Below are 19,889 nucleotides of genomic sequence, written 5' to 3' on the forward strand. Positions count from 1 at the left end.
TCTCTTTTCCGCTTATCCACTCCACCCTCCTCTCTGACCTATCACCTTCATCCCACCCCCATCCACCCATTGTACTCCTTGCTACCTTCCCCCACCCTCCTCCCTGACCTATCACCTCCATCCCCACCCCATTCACCTATTGTACTCTATGCTACTTTCTCCCCACCACCACCCTCCTCTCATTTATCTCTCCACCCTTCAGGCATTCTGCCTGTATTCCTGATGAAGGGCTTTTGCCCGAAACGTCGATTTTCCTGCTCCTCGGATGCTGCCTGACCTGCTGTGCTTTTCCAGCACCACTGTAATCTAGCATCTGGTTTCCAGCATCTGCAGTCATTGTTTTTACCCAGGAGGGTGTAGGCTGAAGACTGTGACATCGTTCTGCCTCTGTCTTGATTAGGTCAGAGCAGGAAGGCTCTTGGATGACCCTGCCACAAATTGAATCCCTCAAGTGAGCAATTAATGACCATAGAAAGACCGCATCTGGCAGTCACCTCACAGGAAGGAACAAGCAGTTACCATGTGGGCAGTCCAATGAACAAATGCTGTCAGGATTGCTTACTGTTGCCCAGATGGGGATTCCTTATTTAAAGGCATTGCGGTGGGGTGTATCCACCATGTACCTTAATGTTGGCCCTCCTCTCCCATGGCTCCCATCTCCCCAGTCCCCATCCAGTCCTCACACACTTGTGACCTTATTCATCTCCCTGAGTACATTGCTGACAGCTCCTCCCATATCCCAGAGGTGGGTCTTGTAACAACAACTCGGAAGGGAAGGATTTCTGTCCCTGGCCTGCTTAATCCTGATGAAGGTCCAATTGGGAGGCTCTTAATTAAACAGGCCTTTCCAAAGAGAGGTGATATGGGGCACTTGCTGGCTCCCTAGGTGACATGGGAGCCCCCCATCACTTCCATTAAATACTGTCTAGCCTACCCTTGGAAGCTCTTAAAGAGCTATCCAATTAGTCCAATTCCCTCTGCTATATTTCCTTCAGCATGTAAATCGATTGTTCCCCTAGTGGGGAGAAACAAAGGATCATTTGAGCTCACTGTTAATTCAGTGGTGTTGTAACCAAAAGATTCACTATCACAAAGTATTCACAATGTATTCACTGCAATCTTCATGCTGATGCAATTCAGCGTGAGAGACAGAACAAGAGCAATTTTCAAAGGCTGTTTTATCAGAAATGTGAAAACTCTTGTCAATGGACCTTGAAAAAGAGCATGAAAGTTAACAAAAAAAGAAGATTTTTTGGCATGGTGCATGGCATTGGCATGGTGGTTCATTGTTTTGTGTGATATGTCTGCACATCCTTGCTGAATCATGGTGCAAACTGTGTATTGTGAGCTTTCTTGTACATAGAAAAGTATCATACAGCAGAGTCTGAGTAAACACACACATAGTCGCAGAATTCCCCTACGGCACAAAAGTTCTCAATTAAGAAAAGTATTTCTCAATACCCTGAGTGTTTATAAAGACTCGACTGTATGATCCCAAACTTGCATATGAAAAGAATCTATCCTAGTTTTTATGCCATTTATAAAATCCTATTATTAAATCAGTGCTGAATACAAAAAGGTTATTTTGTTAATGCAGAGTTTAGATTCTTTAAAGAAAGGGAGAGGGAATTAAATAAAGCATCCATTAAAAATGGGAACATTGATTTTCCAGTGGGGTTTTCAAACTGGTCTTGTGGCATGATACAGTTTATTTTCATTAGTATCTTCTCTTTTTCCCTCCTTTTTCCTATCAGATAAATGGTCAGTTGAATCAGCAAGTGGATTATAATTTCCTGGGTAAGCTGTTGTCCTCACCTTTGCAATAAAAGTATCAGATTGACTCCAGGGAATTGTATGGAATTTAATTTAGCCAATCACGAACATACTTGGTCTTCTCTTCTTCAATCCAATTGCACATACGATTGACCAGACTGTCATGTAACAGGGAGAAACACCGGATGATACTGTCCCTTCCAGAATATCACCCATCCTCATCACGGGGTTGCCTCACCCATAAAGTATACAATTTGCTAGCCTGGAGAATCGTTTTACAGTTGAGTACACCTGTTATCAACAATACTTCACTCCATTGGACATATTCTTATATCATCTCAGTTTTCTATTTGCCTCATTCTCCACTTTATCCCTTGGTATGAATGGAATTGAAGCACTTAGTGAGCTCAGACTCCAAGCATCAAAATTACAGATCCTTCACAGGGATCAAAATTGGTATAATCATTGGTCCAGCTGTGGGATAGAGTGGTTGAGATATACAATACATTCTCAGGAAGGATAGTTATTTGGAGATCAATTAGCATCCTTGAATAGGGAGCTTTTGAAAATGGTATCAAAGGTGGCTAGACCCTGTATCTAGAATAATGCATTTTGTTGAGAGTATTAGAAAACTGGAGGCATGAGCTTCAGTAAGGGTGGTGAGAGTATTAGCAGGATGTGTTTTAATGTGAGAGGTGGAGTATCAGAGACAAGACATTTGGTGAGTGACTAGGGATTCTAGATTAACGGATTTTGAGGGGAGAGATAGGGGACGAGAAGACTGGGCTGACTGATTTTACTCATCATTAACTGTCCTTGTAATCTTATGAGACAAATGCTTTGTTTATTACAAAGTGACAATAAAATGTTTGCCAGGCTGGAATAATCTGATTTCTAAAGGACAGATCAGTAAGTAAGTCAGTCACAGAATGTGCCTCTCATTCTATCCTTTGGAAGGAAGCTTCTCGGGCTGAAATTTTCACTTAACTCAGAGATAAGAAACAGACTGCTGGACCATAATCTGCAGGGGAACAGACTGAAGTAACTCTCATACATTTACCAGCAATGAATGTGTGATTCAGTCATCCAAGATGACAAGTACTATGGTGCAGCTGTGATACAGGCTGCCTTTATCATTCAGATTAGACGGTTCTCTCCTACAATACTTGTTACCATTTTGATACATCACTGGTATGTGGAAAATGAAAGAGAGAAGAGGGATAGTTAATTCCGCTGGTGTATGCATGGTCTGCTTATGCTTTGAATGCAAGATTTGAACAAACTTGCCCATCTGTTCTCTTTCTCACATGCTAGGTCACTGGGTCTTGTGACCATTCTCAAAGATAGGGATGGCTATGCAGGCGGTCACGGTACAATGTTCTTAAAGTGACACTATCTCTCGGGCTTTTCTTACTCTTCATTGAATTTGATAGTGAAAGCTATGTAACATTTCAAAAATTAGGATGGTTACAGTTAATGTTACTTACTTTAGTGGCAGCAATTTGATAAAATTAATATGAAAAATATGCTGCACAAAACAAGTTACACATAATAGGTGTTATTATGGAGATTAAACTCAATTGGAGGAGTGGAATGTTTTCCATTAAAATATAGAGCTGGGCAGTTTCAGTACAAACAAAGTCTTTACTGGTTTGAAAGCAGCCACATGGGCTAGAAATTGGATTAGCCGCTTTTTGGGTGAGTGGTCACAATTTGTGTCCTTTCAGATCAGCAAATCAGGCCTGAATAAGTGTAACATTGAGCAGTGCACACACTTGCTGGCAGCTTTAGTGCTCAGGATACAGGGTGGGGGCTAGTGGTGGGGTTAAGGTGCTTCAGTGGTATTGTTTGGAATTCAGATAGTGCAGCTAGCCTGCTGTTCTAAATGCAGCATGCCCTTACTGAAGGAAACCGAACTGAACAGTATCATTCCAATTTCAAATATGGAAATCTGAACAGCAGGCTCAGAGGTGTTCCATTGTGATGGATGAGCCTATGTAGCATTAGTGATGAAGGCGAGCAGGAGGAAAAATGGAATGATTTCATGTGGGGTACCAGGAGACCCTCAAACACTACCATTAGAGAGAGTGGAAGCAAATGTTAAGGCAAGTCTACTCCCAAACCCAAGGTTTTGCTTGTCATTTATATAAGTGATTTGGATGAGAGTATAGAAGACATAGTTGGACGGCACCAAATTTGGTGGCATAGAGAGGAAGATTTTCTAAGATTACAGAGGGATCTTGGTCAAATGGGTCAATGGGCTGAAAAATGGCAGATGGAATTTAATCTGGATAAATGCGAGGTATTGCAGTTTGCTACAACAGGGATCGGGCTTATACAATTAATGGTAGGGCCTTGGGTAGTGTTATAGAACAGAGGGACCTAAGGATGTAGGTACATAATTCTTTGAAGTTTTTGTAACATCTAGGCAGGCTGGTTGAAAAGGTGTTTGGCACGCTTGCCTTCATTGCTCAGTTCTTTGAGTACAGGAGTTGGGACATTATGTGAGGTTGTATGGGATATTGGTGGGGCCCCTTCTGGTGTACTGTATCCAGTTCTGGTCACCCATTTAGAGGAAGGATATTAGCAAGCTGGAGAGCATTCAGAAGAGATTTACCAGATGTGATGGGGATGGAAGGTTTAAGTTATTTTTTAACTGAAGCATAGGAGGTTGAGAGGCAAGTTTTAAAAAAATAATGAGGGGTATGGATAGAGTTAATGGTAGATGTCTTTTCCGTAGGATGGGGGGGTTTCAAGACTAGAAAGCACATTTTTGTTTGAGAGGAGAGAGATTTTAAAATGACGTGAGAGGCAAATATTTTACACAGAGGATGGTTCACATGTGGAATGAAGGTGCAGGTACAGTTACAACATTTAAAAGACATTTTGATAGGTACATGAAGAGGAAAGGTTTGGAGGGACATGAGCCAGGAGCAGGAAGGTGGGACTAGTTTAGTTTGGGATTATGGTCGGCATGGACTGGTTGGCCTGAAGGGTCTGTTTCCTGCTGTATGACTCTATGACCTGGCAGCAGTGCCACAAGAACAGTGAGTGGTCAGTATCCATCATTACATTCCTATGATATATCCCACCAATCAAGCCACCAGCCTTTCTTGCTGCTCAATATAACACATCTCCATCACTCATCCAGCAGCATTCTCAACTGTGAGCCGGAAACTCCACCTCACAGGCATCGCCTACTGCATTTCTATATCAGCTACACAGCATTGCAAGGCACATTATGCAAACGCAATGCCATAGAGCCATTGACATCCTTCCCTCTCCCTTGCAGACAAGGAACCATTCAATAGGTAGTCGTAAGTATGGGCTAAGGACATCTCAATCTCCTGAGCCATGTGGAGGAGCTGATGCTCCACGTAAAGGGTCAGCTGCTAATGATTCTGCAGTAGCCAACGTAACTGAGAATCTACTCTGCAAGAACAATGCAGTCCATTTGATTGGCACCATATCAACAAACATGCACTCTCTCTACCCTGACACTCTGGAGCAGCAGTGTGTTTTACATATCAGATGCATTTCAGAAATTCACCAAGCTCTTTATACAGCACCTTCCAAACCCACAACCACTCCCATTGAGAAGGACAAGGATAGAGATCCAAGGAAGCAGCACCACCTGCACGTTCCCCTCCAAGCTACTCACTACTGACTTGGAAATATACCGCCATTTCTTCCCTGTCACTGGGTCAAAATCCTGGAATTCCTTCCCTAACATAGAAACATAGAAAATAGGAGGAGTAGGTCTTTTGGCCCTTCAAGCCCTCTGCACCAATCAAAATGACGACGACTGATCATTCAAATGGGTACCCTGTTTCCACTTCCTCCCCATGCCTTTTGATTCCTCTAACCTTAAGAACTATATCTAATCTTGAAAAAAGAAATCACTGTTTTGGCCTTAACCACTTTCTGTGACAGAGAATTGCATAGCCTGACCACTCTCTGAAGAAATTTCTCCTCATCACAGTCCTAAATGTCAGCTCTGTGTCCTTCAACTGTGACCTCTGGTCCTCGACTTCCCGGCGTTTGGGAATAATCTAACTGCTTTACCCTGTCCAATCCTCTTCAAATTTTGGAGCTTTCTATGAGTTGTCCCCCTGTTATTCTTCCAATGTCATTGTGGATCTGCCTTCAACACATGGACTGTAGTGGTTCAAAAAGAAAGCTCACCACCACCTTCTCAGTGGTAACTAGGAATGGACATTAAATGCTGACATTCATATTCTATGAGTGAAAATAAAAAAAAACACATCCTCCTAGTTGACGTGATGAGTAAGCTTCAAGTCATGTGACCATAGACCTCATGTTTAGCACAGCACTCGATCTGTCATGTGCAACTTGCAGCCACTGGTTCAGAAAGAGCAATGCCTGGGAGTCACGATCTTCATGTAGTGTATGATGTGGGAATGCATGAACTACAGCTAGGTCAAGGGTGAAGGTTGACAGTGGGGAGATTGTAGACAAATTCTGTTATAGAGAATTCAGATAAGGATCTTGATAGGGCAGCATGCAGGAGATGCTGAACATATTGGTTGTCCTGATGGGAAATCTCATGAAAATATCAAGGAGTAGAAAGAAATTCAGTTCCAACTTAGCAGAGTGGAGCATGCCTCTCTCCACAACTTCTGCTCCATCTCCTAGCAGATCCAGACAAGCCACCATGTGTGTTGTAGTCTTGGTGTGGACAGGGCATTGGTTTCTCTGCCCTGTCATGGACAAGCCACTCCTCATGCCCCTTGAACTTACCACCACACCTCCCAAACCACTGTGGTCCAGTCTTATTTTGTGAGACAAAGGGCTTAAGTAGATTATCCTGCCTGCAATTTCAGTAATCAAAGCAGAGGGTCCATCTGCACACTTGATCATTGAAAGAGTGGTGAACAAATACATACACAGGGTGGGTAAAAAATGCTCTACCTGGTGTCACATTAGCAGCTAATTCTGACATCTGGGGTCATTCCATGGGGAGGGGTCAATTTACAGCCATCCTGCTCCAATCCTCCTGCAAAGCACCTGGGAAATGCAGTAAAGCTCCAGTAACAACGCTCAAGACAGCATTGCACAACGAAATGTTTTTGTTCCATTTTCTAATGACTTATTCTAAAGTTGAAGTCAATGTTATCAGTGCTGCAACATCCAAAACAATTGAATAGTGGAGTTAAACTTATCAAAGGCTGAACACATTAATTCTGTAAAACTTGTTGGAGCAAGTTTACCAGTGAGGCGCCGTCTGCTTGTAATATAATAACTACAGACCTCAGGAATGTCATTAAGCAGCAGCAGGAGTTTCTTCGATCATCTTTTAATCTTTTGTACAGAGCAGCAGCTTGCTATGACATGTTTAGGTACAAGAATCGGCAGGAACACAGCTGCATAACTCAAAGGGATGACTGATCTGCTACCTGCCGCAAGAGTAGACAAGGTGGACTGGTTCCTGTCTGGCTCTCAATTTATTAAAATTCCATAGATGCTAAAGTCAAATGAAACATCAGTTGTATTTGTGGAATGCAGTCCCCCCAGTTTGCACAAAGCTATCCCCTTCAGCAAACTTTCTTTCAAAATGTGTACCCAAAGGCCCTGCCCTTACACAGCAGTAGTTATGGTATGTGAATAATGTTGCACTATGTGGTTTTTAGACTAAGGTAGGGGTAAACAACCTTGCAGCAGTTTAGTGGTAATTGTCTATATACTTTCTCAAACATATCATAAACAATCATTCATTTCCCAAAGGGCCAAAAGGAGAGAAAGGTTCTTTCGGATTATTTGGACCGATTGGCAGTAAAGGTGAAAAGGGGGAGCAGGGTACCCCAGGATTGCCAGGTAATGTCCTTTCTATCATCTTGACATTTTTATTTTTGTTGTTTTCTATGTAAAGCATGATAACCTGTCTTTAATGGGGAGAGGTTTTAATGACCGCTGTGTGGGAGTAATTACACTGTGGTAGACATTGTGCAACCTTAATGCAATAAAAAAAATGTCTACCTTTGCATCACAGCTGCTGAATTCCCATCCTCCACAACTAGCAAGCCATCTGTGATTGTTAAGGTATCATTCACTTCATGCTGGCAGGGTTCGGGCTAGTAACCATGGCCCCTAGTGCTTCTGCTGTTTTCATGTTTCTTATTCCCCTCCTATTTCCCACTTCCTACAACCCTTAACCTCCCTTTCATGTCCTTCAGAGCTGGAATACAGGTTAAAATAATTTTCTTTCTCAAGGATTCTTCTTGAGCTTTTTATTCTGGGCTTTTCTTTAAAGTTTTCTGGGATGACAGCCTTTCAAATTCTATTTTTTTCATTCTCAGCCACTCAGTTGAATTACAACCACTATAAAGTCCAAAGAGTCGTCGAGAGAGTTATAGAGATTATATAGTACAGAAAAACACCCTACAGTCCATCATATCCATGCTGGTCATCAAGTTCCATCTATTCTAGTTCCATTTTCCAGCACCTGACCTGTTGTCTTATGTTATGGCATTTCAAGTGTTCATTTAAATAGTCCTTAAATGACAAGGATTCCCGTTTCTACCATCTTTTCGGGAAGTGAGTTTCAAATACTCACCATGTTCTCGGTGAAAATGTTTTGATCAAATCCCTTTAAATATTCTGCTCCTTACTTTAAAATGTGATGCCTATTATCCATATCTCTACTAAGGGGAATATTTTCTCCCTATCTACCATGTTTATGACCCTCATAACTTGGTACACCTCATCAGACCCTACCTTAGCCTTCTCTACTCCAGCCTATCGAGTCTCTCTCAATTGCTGAATTGCTGCAGCTCGGGCAACATCCTGGTCTCCTCTGAATCTCCTCTGCACCCTCTCCAGTGCAAACATAGCTTTCCCATCAGGCGACGACTATGACTTCCTTTTTATTCACTTGTGGGATGTGGCCATCACTGGCTAGCCAGCATTTATTATCTGTTCCTAGTTGCCCTTGAGAAGGTGGTGGTGGGAAATGCCTTGTTGAACCACTGCAGCCCATGTGCTGTAGTTTGACCCAAAATGCTCTTACGGAGAGAGTTGCAGGATTTTGACCCAATGACAGTGAAAGAATGGCAAAATGTTTTCAAGTCAGAATGGTGAGTGGCCTGGAAGTGGTGGCTTTCCCATGTATCTGCTGCCTTTGTCCTTGTAGATGGAAGTGATTGTGAGTTTAGAAGGTGCTGTCTAAGAATCTTTGGTGAATTTCTGCTATGCGTCTAGTAGATAGTACACACTGCTGCTACTGAGTGTCAGTGGTGGAAGGAGTAGATGCTTGTAGATGTAATGCCAATCAAGTGGGTTGCTTTGTTCTGGATGGTGTCGAGCTTCTTGAGTGTTGTTAGAATTGGGAAGAGGGGAATATTCCATCACACTCCTGACTTGTGGCTTGTAGATGGCTTTGGGAAATCAGGAGGTGAGTTACTTCCCGCCATATTCATAGCCTGTAGGAATGTCAAGATGCTCCAGTGATAACCCCAAGGATGTTGATAGTGGGGGATTCAGTGATGGTAGCACTATTGAATGACAGGTGGCAGTGGTTAGATTGCCCGGCAAATCCAATAAGAGACAATGTGTGGCACATTACTTGCCACTTGTCAGCCCAAACCTGGATATTGTCCAGATTTTGTTGCATTTCAGCATGGACTGCTTCAGAATCTGAGGAGTCACAAATATTGTTGACCATTGTGCCATCATCTGCAAACATTCCCACTTCTGACCTTATGATTGACACAGTACTCCAGACATGGTCTAACTAATGCTAAATACAGCTCCATTGCAATCTCCTTGCTCTTATACTCAGTGCCTTGACTAATAAAAGCAAGTATCTCCAATGCCTTCTTGACGAGCTTATCTACCTGTCCTGCCTTCAAGAATCTGCAGGCATTCACTCCAAGGTCCCTCTGATCCTCTGTACTTCCTGGGGTCTGCCATTCGTAGTGTACTCCCTTGCCTTATTTTCCACAATGGATCACTTCACATGTTTCCGGATCAAATTCCATTTGTCACTGTTCAGCTCATCTGACCAAACCATTTATAACATCCAGTAAAGAAAAAGAAACTGGACAGACGAATAGGTATCAGAACTGACACAGCAAATACAGCCCTGTCAATCCTGAAAAGTCCTCCCTCCTGACATCTGGGGGCTTGTGCCAAAATTGGGAAAGCTGTCCCTCAGAATAGTTTAGTAACAGCCTGATAGAGACATAATCATACTCATGGGATCATATCTCACAGACAATGCCCTATCCACTACCATCACCATTCATTGGTAAATGCTGTCCCACCAGCAGGGCACACACAGCGTAGATGATGGCACAGTGGTATACAGTCAGGAATAAATTGACCTGGGACTGCTGAAAATTGGCACCCGGACCCCATGAATTCTCATGGGATCAGTTTAAAGATAAAAAGGAAATCCTCTGCTAATTACCATCTACTAATAGCCAAACACCAACCACCTTGCCCACTCAAACCTCCATGTTGAACATCACTTGGAGGTGCAGAATGTGCTCTGGATGGGGAACTTCAATGTCCATCACCAAGACAGTCTCTGTAGCACCATTACTGACCAAGCTTGTCAAGTCCTAAACTAAAAGCTGCCAGACTGGAATAGGAGCAGATGGTGAGGGTATCAACAAGGGGCAAAAATCTACTTGACCTTGATCTCTCCAATCTACCCATCACAGGTACATCTATCCGGGACAATATTGGCAGAAGTGACCAGTGTGGAGACAAAGCCCTTTCTTCACTTTGAGGATACCCTCCAGTGCATTGTGTAGCACCATCACCGTGTGCATAGAACATAGAACTGTACAGCACAGAAACTGCCTCTTCAGCCCATGATGTTGTGCCAAACATGACACAAAATTAAACTAATCCCTTCTGCCTGCTCTTGGTCTATATCCCAATATTCCTTGCTCATTAATGTCTTATCCAGAAGTCTCTTAAATGCCCCTAATCACATTTGCTTCCTCCACCACCCCTGGCTGTGCGTTTCAGTCTCCTACCACTGTCTATGTAAAAAACTTGCCCCTCATGTCTCCTTTGAACTTTATCTGTCTCACCTTAAATACATGCCCCCTAGTTTTATACATTTCATCTCTCGCAAAAAGATTTTGACCATTAATCCCATAATTTTATAGTCTTCTGTCAAGCCTCCCCTCAGCCTCCACTGCTCCAGAAAAAAACATGAGTTTTTTTTAGCCTTTCCTTATAGCTAATACCCTCTAATCCAGGCAGCATCCTGATCATTCTCTTCTGTACCCTCTGCAAAGCCTACTCATTCTTCCAGTAATGCAGCGAGCAGAGTTGAATGCAATATTCTAAATATGGCCTAACGAAAGGCTTATAAAGCTGCAACATGACATACTGACTCTTGTACTCAAATCCCCGACCAATAAAGGGAAACCTGCCATATGTCTTCTTTACCACCCTAACTACTTGTGTGGCCACTTTCAGAGAGCTATGGACTTGAATCCCAAGATCCCTCTGTACATCAATGCTGTTAGAGTCCTGCCATTAACTGTACACTTTTGCTTAACATTTGATCTCCCAAATGCCAAGCCAGAAGCAGGACCAGGCCGACCTAAAAATGAGATGTCAACCTTTTATAGCTGGTCAAACTACAGCACAGGACTGTTTGCCTGCCAAACAGTGGAAGCAACATGTAAGAGATGGGGCCAACTGATCCCACAACCAATAGATCAGGTTGAAGGTCACATCCAGGCATGAATGGTGATGGACTGTTAAACACCTTACTGAAGGAGGAGGCTCCACAAATATCCCCATCCTCATTGACGAGGGAGCCCAGTACATCAGTATAAAAGATAAAGCTGAAATATTTGCATCCATCTTCAGCTTGAAGTGCTGAATGGGTGAACTACCTTGGGCCTCCTTCTGACATCTCCAGAATCACAGATGCTAATCTTTAACCAATTCAATTCACTCCATGTGATATGATGAAATGGCTGGAGGAACTTGATATTGCAAAGATAATGTGTCCTGACAACATTCCGACAATAGCGCTGAAGATGTGTGTACCAGAGCCCACCACACTACTCGCCAATACGGTTACAGTGTCCCAATAAGGCTACAACACTAGAATCTACCAAACGATGTGGAACATTGCCTATTGTGTCCTGTACTCAAAAGATAGGACAAATTCCAACGCCCCTCCCCCAAGTCCTTCCTCCCTACCTTTTATCTTAGCCTGCTTGGCACACTTTCCTCATTCCTGAAGAAGGACTCATGCCCGAAACGTCGATTCTCCTGCTCCTTGGATGCTGCCTGACCTGCTGCACTTTTCCAGCAACACATTTTCAGCTCTGATCTTCGGCATCTGCAGTCCTCACTTTCTCCCATAGGACAAATCCAACCTGGTATGTTTATGGTGATCAATGAAAGCAACTTGAAGAATTGGATCCTGCTGCTAGACACTATTATTGATCTCTGTGACCGAATGCACTGGTCCTTGATTTGCATTACCTGGACAATTGAAACCCCCCAACAGGGCCAAAGGAATCTATTTCACTTTTAGTATTACAGAGTTAACCTATCAGATGGTTCTGGGTCAGTCATGTGTTAAAGCAGGTGAAAGTTGACAGTGCAATCTGTGACATGACAATCACTGTAATGCCCAATAACTTGCATATAGGTCCTAAAGACTGTGTTATGAGGAGGCTTTTATTAATATTAATGTTACAATTCTAAGTCAGACTTCAATTTAATAGACCTGTAGAATTCTATCAAATTAAGGTTTTACTGACTTCTCTTTTAACTTGAAAGCATAAATTCTAATTTACATTTAATTTTTTTTTAGGTCCTTACTCACCATACATCGGCCTTAAAGTAAGCAGCTATTTGTTTTCCAATCCAAAGAGACATTGTCTGGATTTGTATTCTGTACAGACATGTTGTCTTGCATGAAATATTCATTTTGCTTTGAATTACTAGACTATTGCTGACAAAAAATAAGTTTTGTCAGTACTTTCTATCTTATACTCATCGGGAACATTTGCAAGAATACAAATTCACAACAAACAAGATGTTGTTGTCAAGCCAAAAAGACAAGGTGCCTATTATGCAAATGAGTACTTTGTTATTTGATTTTCAGTGCCATGTAATTCCAGATGTATAAGCTGTTAGCCCCAAAGACAGCAGCATATACCTTAATTTGTTCATAACAAGTAAGGTACTGCCCATCCAACACACACTTGCAAAACTCTCAACACATTATGCAACTCAGATGGTTGAATAATCCTGAATGTGTGAAGAATTATGCTGACAACCAATTTTAGATTGACATTCAGACTCATAGCTTGGTATATTTGCCTGCACTAGAAGCTATATATGTCAACACAGGTCCCTGTTCTGCTGTCACCTATCTCAGCTCAACAAAGTAAGTGACAGCTATTTACTGATCCATTTCTCAGGGCATTGCTTTGGCTAATCAAGTTCAACTTGCCTGGTTTAAACTTTACAAAAAGCTTGGCATTTAATTGCATGTCATCATTAACTGATGTGTTCTTCATGGCACAATCAAATTCCGCTCGCTGTCAGAGTGTCATGATTTGTTTTCCCCTCAAATTAGTATTCTTGCAAATTTTTCAGCGGTGCTCAAGTTCAATATTACCAAACGACTATTTACTTTGATTTATGTTAAAAAAATTTGCACCAATAGGCAGGAAGAGGTTGGGTAAACAGATAAAATTCTGTAAAAGCAGTTCAGGCCCAAGCTGCTGTATTCCAGGCTATCAGAATGTCAACAGTAACATCAGTATTAACAACTTTCTTGTAGCAGCGGGTGGCTCATGAACATATGTAAATCAGGGCCTACAATGCCATTAGGTCCCCAGTGTTAATTTTAAGAGGGACAGCAGAGGTCAGCAATTTCGCCAAGTTATAGAGTCATAGAGATGTGCAGCATGGAAACAGACCCTTCGGTCCAACCCATCCATGCCGACCAGATATCCCAACCCAATCTAGTCCCGCCTGCCAGCACCCGGCCCATATCCCTGCAGAAATTCAGAGGACTAGAATCTAAAAAGGAACATCACTCACACTGTAGGTTGTGATTCCACGATCACTCATGGCTTTCGGTTATGCTTTTCATACTCCTTACTTTGAAGAAAAGATGAAAGGCTAATTATTTCTGCTGCTGGAAATGCATTCTATTGGAGTAAGGGAGAGGAGGAGGCAAAACCATAGTGAGCAAGCCTGAAAGCTGCAGACAAGTCAGTAAAAGAAGATCTGACCCACTTTACGTAGTGTACCAGTAAAGGATTAATTTCCAAGGAGCTTTGCGCGATAAGGACCTGCCTGAGGAGTAATATTGCACACTGTCATGGCAGATCCAATCTGTTGTACGGAGACCCCATGCCTGCTTGATCTCCACAAAAATTCAAGCCAGTAGATCCCAGAACTGTCCATTTGTTCAAAAGCTGTGCTGATCATACAACAACAAGTTTACCGATCTTAGAGATGTTGTTTTGAATGTGTCTCTTGCTTTTATGTTGAGCTTGTCTTGCCATCGACTAACTTACTTAGTCTATATAAAAATGATTTCACATCTTTTACATTACTTGCAAGTTTGACCATAGGTTCTTTCTTTCTTAACCATTGGATAATCAGCTACACTGGGCTTTGATAACTATCTTAAAACATTCTTGTCTTTTGACTTTTAAAGGGTGAGAAAGGAGATACTGGTACGACGGGTCAGAAAGGAGAGAAAGGAGAATCAGGTAGTGGGTTGTTCCTGTCGCATTTGCCTGGTCCACCAGGACCCATCGGGCCTCATGGAAGACCTGGACCAGTGGTAAGCAGTTCAAAAAGAAAATGATCTTTACCCAATTAATCATCTCCAACAAGAGAGAATCTCACCATTTCCCTTTGATGATCCCGAGGTATTATTGTCACTGAATCCCCAACCAAAAACATTCTGGGGTTACCACTGACTGAAAGCTGAACTGGACCACTCATAAATATGGTAGCTATGAGAGTAGACTAACAGCTAGGAACTCTGTGGTACTCACCTCCTGTCTCTCCAACACAGACACGAATCAGGAATATGAGAAAACACTCCCCACTTGCCTTGAGAGTGCAGTTCCTACAATATTCTAGAAGTTTAACACAATTCAGGACAAAACAGCCAGCTTGAATGTTACTCCAGCCACTTTCTTCAATATTCATTCTCTTCACCAGCAACATATACCATCGTAAGATGTACTGTGGAACTTCAGTAACTTGGGCACATGGGAGCATTCCTTCACTGCTGCTGGGTCAAAATCCTCAAACTCCCTCCCTAACAGTACGGCGGGTGTCCCTCCACCTCAAGGACTGCAACCATTCAAGAAATCAGCTGACTTTCCGAAGGCCAATTAGGGATTGGAAATAAATGTTTTCCTACTGGCAATATCTTTATCCTATGGAAAAATAAAAAAATCCCCTCAATGTTGCTCAGTAAAATGTATGTTATGACAGACCTTAACAATATTTAATGCATTAAATATCCTGTGTCTGTGATATGTCATTTATCTTGTTATTGCATAGAAGCAGGTATTTGACCTATCAATTTGATGGTAGCAATATTTCCACATGAGCACCTTTTAGAAAGAATTTGTGGATTTTGCATCAACAGCATTTCGAGCCATCATTTGTGCAGAGATGATTTTTCCAACTTTCTCTTTAACTCTTATTGATTTTTCTTCTTTTTGTGTCTTCTACGAATCATCATGCAGATTGAAAAGTTCCTCACTTTTTGACTTTTTCATTATCTTTCCGTATCTTAATTGTTTCAATCAAGTTGCCTCTTTGATTTTTTTTGTGCCAAGGCCTAATGTTTCAAGGGTACCTTCATAACTGTCATGTAATACTGTCATCCTATTAACATTGAAGTGCATCAGCTCTGTACCTCCTCTATTGCTTTACTCTTTCCTACAACTGCGCAGTTTGTCTAACTGCAGCCTTGCAACAGTCTCGAGCAAGTTCAACCTTATATCTAAAACAAATCCAATCTGTTGATACACAAAAAGATGAAAACATACTGCCCGTCAATCAACATCTTTGGAACAACAACCAATTGAAATTTCAGAACTTAAGTCTTTCCTTCACTGTCTTAAGGATATATCTTATGCTGAATCATTGGCCACTTCATGTTTTTCTTTAACTAGATGCTGCTCAACCTGCTAAATTCTCCGGCTTTTGTCCATCTTTTTATTCCCGACATTATCTCCTTTTGTGTTTTGGTCTCAACATGAAAATAAAAGGTTTGCTTTTGCTTTTTTTAGGGTTTTGTCTGTTTGCATCATCGCTTTGAATTACCTGTGATTCTGCACATGCCAAGTATCCCCCTGCTTTTTCTCAACTCTTACTGTTTAAAAGATCTTTTCTTGACCATTTCTGCTTCTAAAATGCAGTGCTTCATTTTTCTCTATGTCAAACTGCATCAGCCAGCTGTATACCTATTGTCTTGTAACATTACAGCCATTACCAATAGAGTTTATCATGCCTCACAATTTAAATATGCTATCTCCACTATGATATGAACTGTGGCATAGAAGTCCATAAAACCCTGCTACTGCCTCACACCACTACCTAAGGGAATGAGAGTTAAGATATCAAAATAGTAAACTGGAAAGATTTTGGTTTTGTTAGTAGTGTTTCACTTTCTTCCTTCCCACAGGGTCCTAAGGGTGAATCTGTCGTAGGACCAATGGGGCCACCCGGCCTACCTGGGCCCCCAGGATCTCCAGGTTATGGGATTACAGGTCCGCGAGGTCGTCCGGGGCCCCCAGGACCTCCAGGAATTCCAGGAGTCTTCGGATCAGGTGAGCCCACGTGGAGGTATTTGTTGTCGTTGTTGGAGCTCAAAAATTCTCAAAGTATGAAGGCTACTTTACGACCAGTAATAACTCAATGTTAACACTGAGCAGTTTCCAAGTTAACGTTAAACTACTCATTTCCAAGCAGAAATGTTCACTTTATAAATAGGTTCTACTTACTTTGCAGCTATCGCACTGCCTGGACCTCCAGGACCTCCAGGGCCACCAGGACAAGGGGACAGTGGCAGTGTTGTAAGTGAGAGGAGAAACAACAGATAATGCTTAACTAATCCTTGCATGTTATCAGTGCAAAAGAGAATGTGTCCAAAAGAGTTTGTGTTCTTTCGTTTTCTGTTGGAATGAAAATATTGAACTGCACAGCCCTGTTTTCCTTAAGTGTGTGACTGAACACGGTTACAAGTAAGTGACACAACATGGGAAAGCTTGTGCTAATATAATTGGAGTCAACCTGCTGTTTTTTCATGTGGTCTTTTCTAAGCGCATCTGTAGATTTTGTGATGCTCAGTCCATTACTGTGGTTGTCTCACTTTTCGCAAGATTATTTGGCTAAGAGGTAAGGAGGCTGCCCTATTGAGAAAATTATTTGGAATGGGCCTATACTCTGGAATTTATAACAATGAACTGATCTCATTATCTCTCAGAGGGCTTGACAAAATAGGTGTTAAGAAGCTGTTTCCCCATGGTTGGAGATGAGGGGGTCATGGCCTCAGGATAAGAGTTGAGCTACTTGAGACTGAGTTGAGAAGAACTATTTTCAATCAGAAAGTTGTCAGTCTTTGAAAATCTCTGCCACAGAGGACTATAGATGCTCAACAATTGAGTATATTCAAAACTAAGACGTTGTGGATATTTGGGCAATAGAGGATTTAAGAGATAGGTTGGAAAGTGAAGATAAGGTGGACGTTCAGCAAGTATATTTTATTCAATAGTGGATCAGGTTCAATGGATCAAATAGGCAGTGTTCACTCTTATCTCTTAACTTTTTTATTATAGGAGTATACAGAAGGAAACTATGGCTTGTGGCAGCTCCTGAGAAAATCTCTTCATTTAGTCCCATTCTGTACTTTTGCCCCATCATCAAGCATTTAGAAAACAGTGATTGGATTGCACAGAGTCAGCATGAACTTACAAATGGGAGATCACACGTGACAAATCTATTGGAATTTTTCAAGGATGTAACTAATAAAGTTAATCAGGGAAACAAGTGAATGTGGTTTACTTGGACTTTATAAAGGCTTTCGATGTTACTAACCCTTCACCTTCATCAGTTTATCCAATTTCCTTATAAAGGGAGACCTGAATTTTTGTGGGGACGGAGATGGTCTCTGGTTTAGCCAAAATAGCCTGGAGTCCCAGCTTTGGAAATCCCCCCAACTCCAAATGGACCCCACCTGCAATCGGCACCCACCGATTTCCAAAATGGCGGGGGAGGATTGAGGTTAAAACCTTGAAGAAGGTTTAAAGCAGTTGGAGGTATTTGGAGAAGGAGGGTTCCCCTGTAGATAGGTGCAGAGGCAATCTTGATGAGGGGTAAAGAGCAGTTTGTAGAGCCAGAGATTTTCACAGTTCTGCATTGCTGACTCAGGCATAAAAATTCAAGCCTTATTATTGGCAGTGCGTCTAACACCATCAAAGGTCAGTGCATACAAAGGAAATCTCCTTGCCTCATCTCTGGTTCTTTTTCCAATTAAGGATTTAATCTTATATTCTAATTACCACCTCTTCAGCCTTGGAAACAGTACAAAGATTTTCATGATTTTGAACACCTCAATTAAAACTTCCTTTTATCATCACTGCCTGATTTCTCTAATCACTCCATAGAACTGAAACCTGGTGTCTTTCTCAAGAAATCTGATCTGCAATCTCTCCAGGTCCATAGATTGTTCAATGTGTACATCACAATACTCCAGTTGGAGCTTGACTAGATTTTTACAGAAGTTTTGCATAACCTCCTTTTTGGTGTAATGTTTACTTATGCTATATAACGAAGGATCTCATGTACATTTTGAATAGCATTCTTAACTTGTCCTCCCATCCTTAAAGATTTATGTAGATATGTCTCCCATTCTTTCTTGGAAAGATAAGGTCCAAGGGTATTTTGAGCACTGATGGGGGAAATTTTATATTTTAGGTGTTGGTAGCTCAGGAGCCAGTATAAGTTAGTGAGCAGGGCTGATGGGTGAATGGAGCTGAATTGAAAGTTATGATACAGACAGCATTTTATACAGTCATACAGTTCTGAAACAAACCCTTTGATACAATTTATCCACGTTGTGGTTCTGTTCGCCAAGCTGGAAATTTGTGTTGCAGATGTTTCGTCCCCTGTTTGGGTGACATCCTCAGTGCTTGGGAGCCTCCTGTGAAGCGCTTCTGTGATCTTTCCTCCAACATTTGTAGTAGTGCCATGCCTCTAGGAATTCCCTGGCTGTTCTCTGTTTGGTTTGTCCTATAACAGTAGTTCCTAGGGAACTAGGAACAGGGAATTCCTAGAGGCATGGCACTCATCCACAGATTCAATCAATAAGCACATCGACCTGGACCCAATATACCGGCCACTGCAGCGGACAGCGGCAGATACAAACCACTACAAATTCCGGAGGAAAGATCACAGAAGCCCTTCACAGGAGGCTCCCAAGCACTGAGGATGTCACCTAGACAGGGGACGAAACGTCTGCAACACAAATTCTCAGCTCGGCGAACAGAACCACAACAACGAGCACCCGAGCTACAAATCTTCTCACAAACTTTGAATATCCTTTCTTTCCATCACTTACTTTCAGCACTTAAACTATTACAATGTAATACTTACTGCTTTGATTCATGGTGGCAGACTTCTAAAGTTGGATCATTGTAAATAAACAGGGGACGAAATGTCTGCAACACAAATTCCCAGCTCGGCGAACAGAACCACAACAACGAGCACCCGAGCTACAAATCTTCTCACAAACTTTGAACAATTTATCCATGTTGACCAAGTTTCCCAAGCTAAACTAGCCCATTTGCCTGTGTTTGACCCATAACCATCTAAAGTGTTCATATTCATGTACCTGTCCAAATGTCTTTTAAATGTTGTAACTGTACTTGCATCTAACAATTCCTCTGGCAGTTCATTCCACACACAAACCACCCTCTATGTGAAACAATTGCCCCTAAGGTCCCTTTTGAATCTTTCTTCTCTCATCTTAAATATATATCTTGTAGTCTTGAGCTTCCCTATCCAGGGAGAAGACCTTTGCTATTCACTGTATCTGTGCCCTTCATAATTTAATAAGAGTCTGT

General features: G+C 41.9%; 1 protein-coding gene across 3 annotated transcripts in view; it reads left to right on the plus strand.

Moving 5' to 3' along the window:
* The window catches only part of LOC122549324 (collagen alpha-1(XV) chain-like), a 255,798-nt gene that overhangs the window by 225,618 nt on the left and 10,291 nt on the right, over positions 1-19,889 (plus strand). For all 3 annotated transcript variants that reach the window (XM_043688956.1, XM_043688954.1, XM_043688955.1), the window contains 6 exons: positions 1,755-1,797; positions 7,519-7,608; positions 12,590-12,618; positions 14,456-14,584; positions 16,451-16,595; positions 16,777-16,841. In XM_043688956.1, the coding sequence (XP_043544891.1) occupies positions 1,755-1,797; positions 7,519-7,608; positions 12,590-12,618; positions 14,456-14,584; positions 16,451-16,595; positions 16,777-16,841 (501 nt within the window). The remainder of the gene's footprint in view (positions 1-1,754; positions 1,798-7,518; positions 7,609-12,589; positions 12,619-14,455; positions 14,585-16,450; positions 16,596-16,776; positions 16,842-19,889) is intronic.

This window comes from Chiloscyllium plagiosum, chromosome 4, assembly GCF_004010195.1.
Source record: "Chiloscyllium plagiosum isolate BGI_BamShark_2017 chromosome 4, ASM401019v2, whole genome shotgun sequence".
NCBI lineage: Eukaryota > Metazoa > Chordata > Chondrichthyes > Orectolobiformes > Hemiscylliidae > Chiloscyllium > Chiloscyllium plagiosum.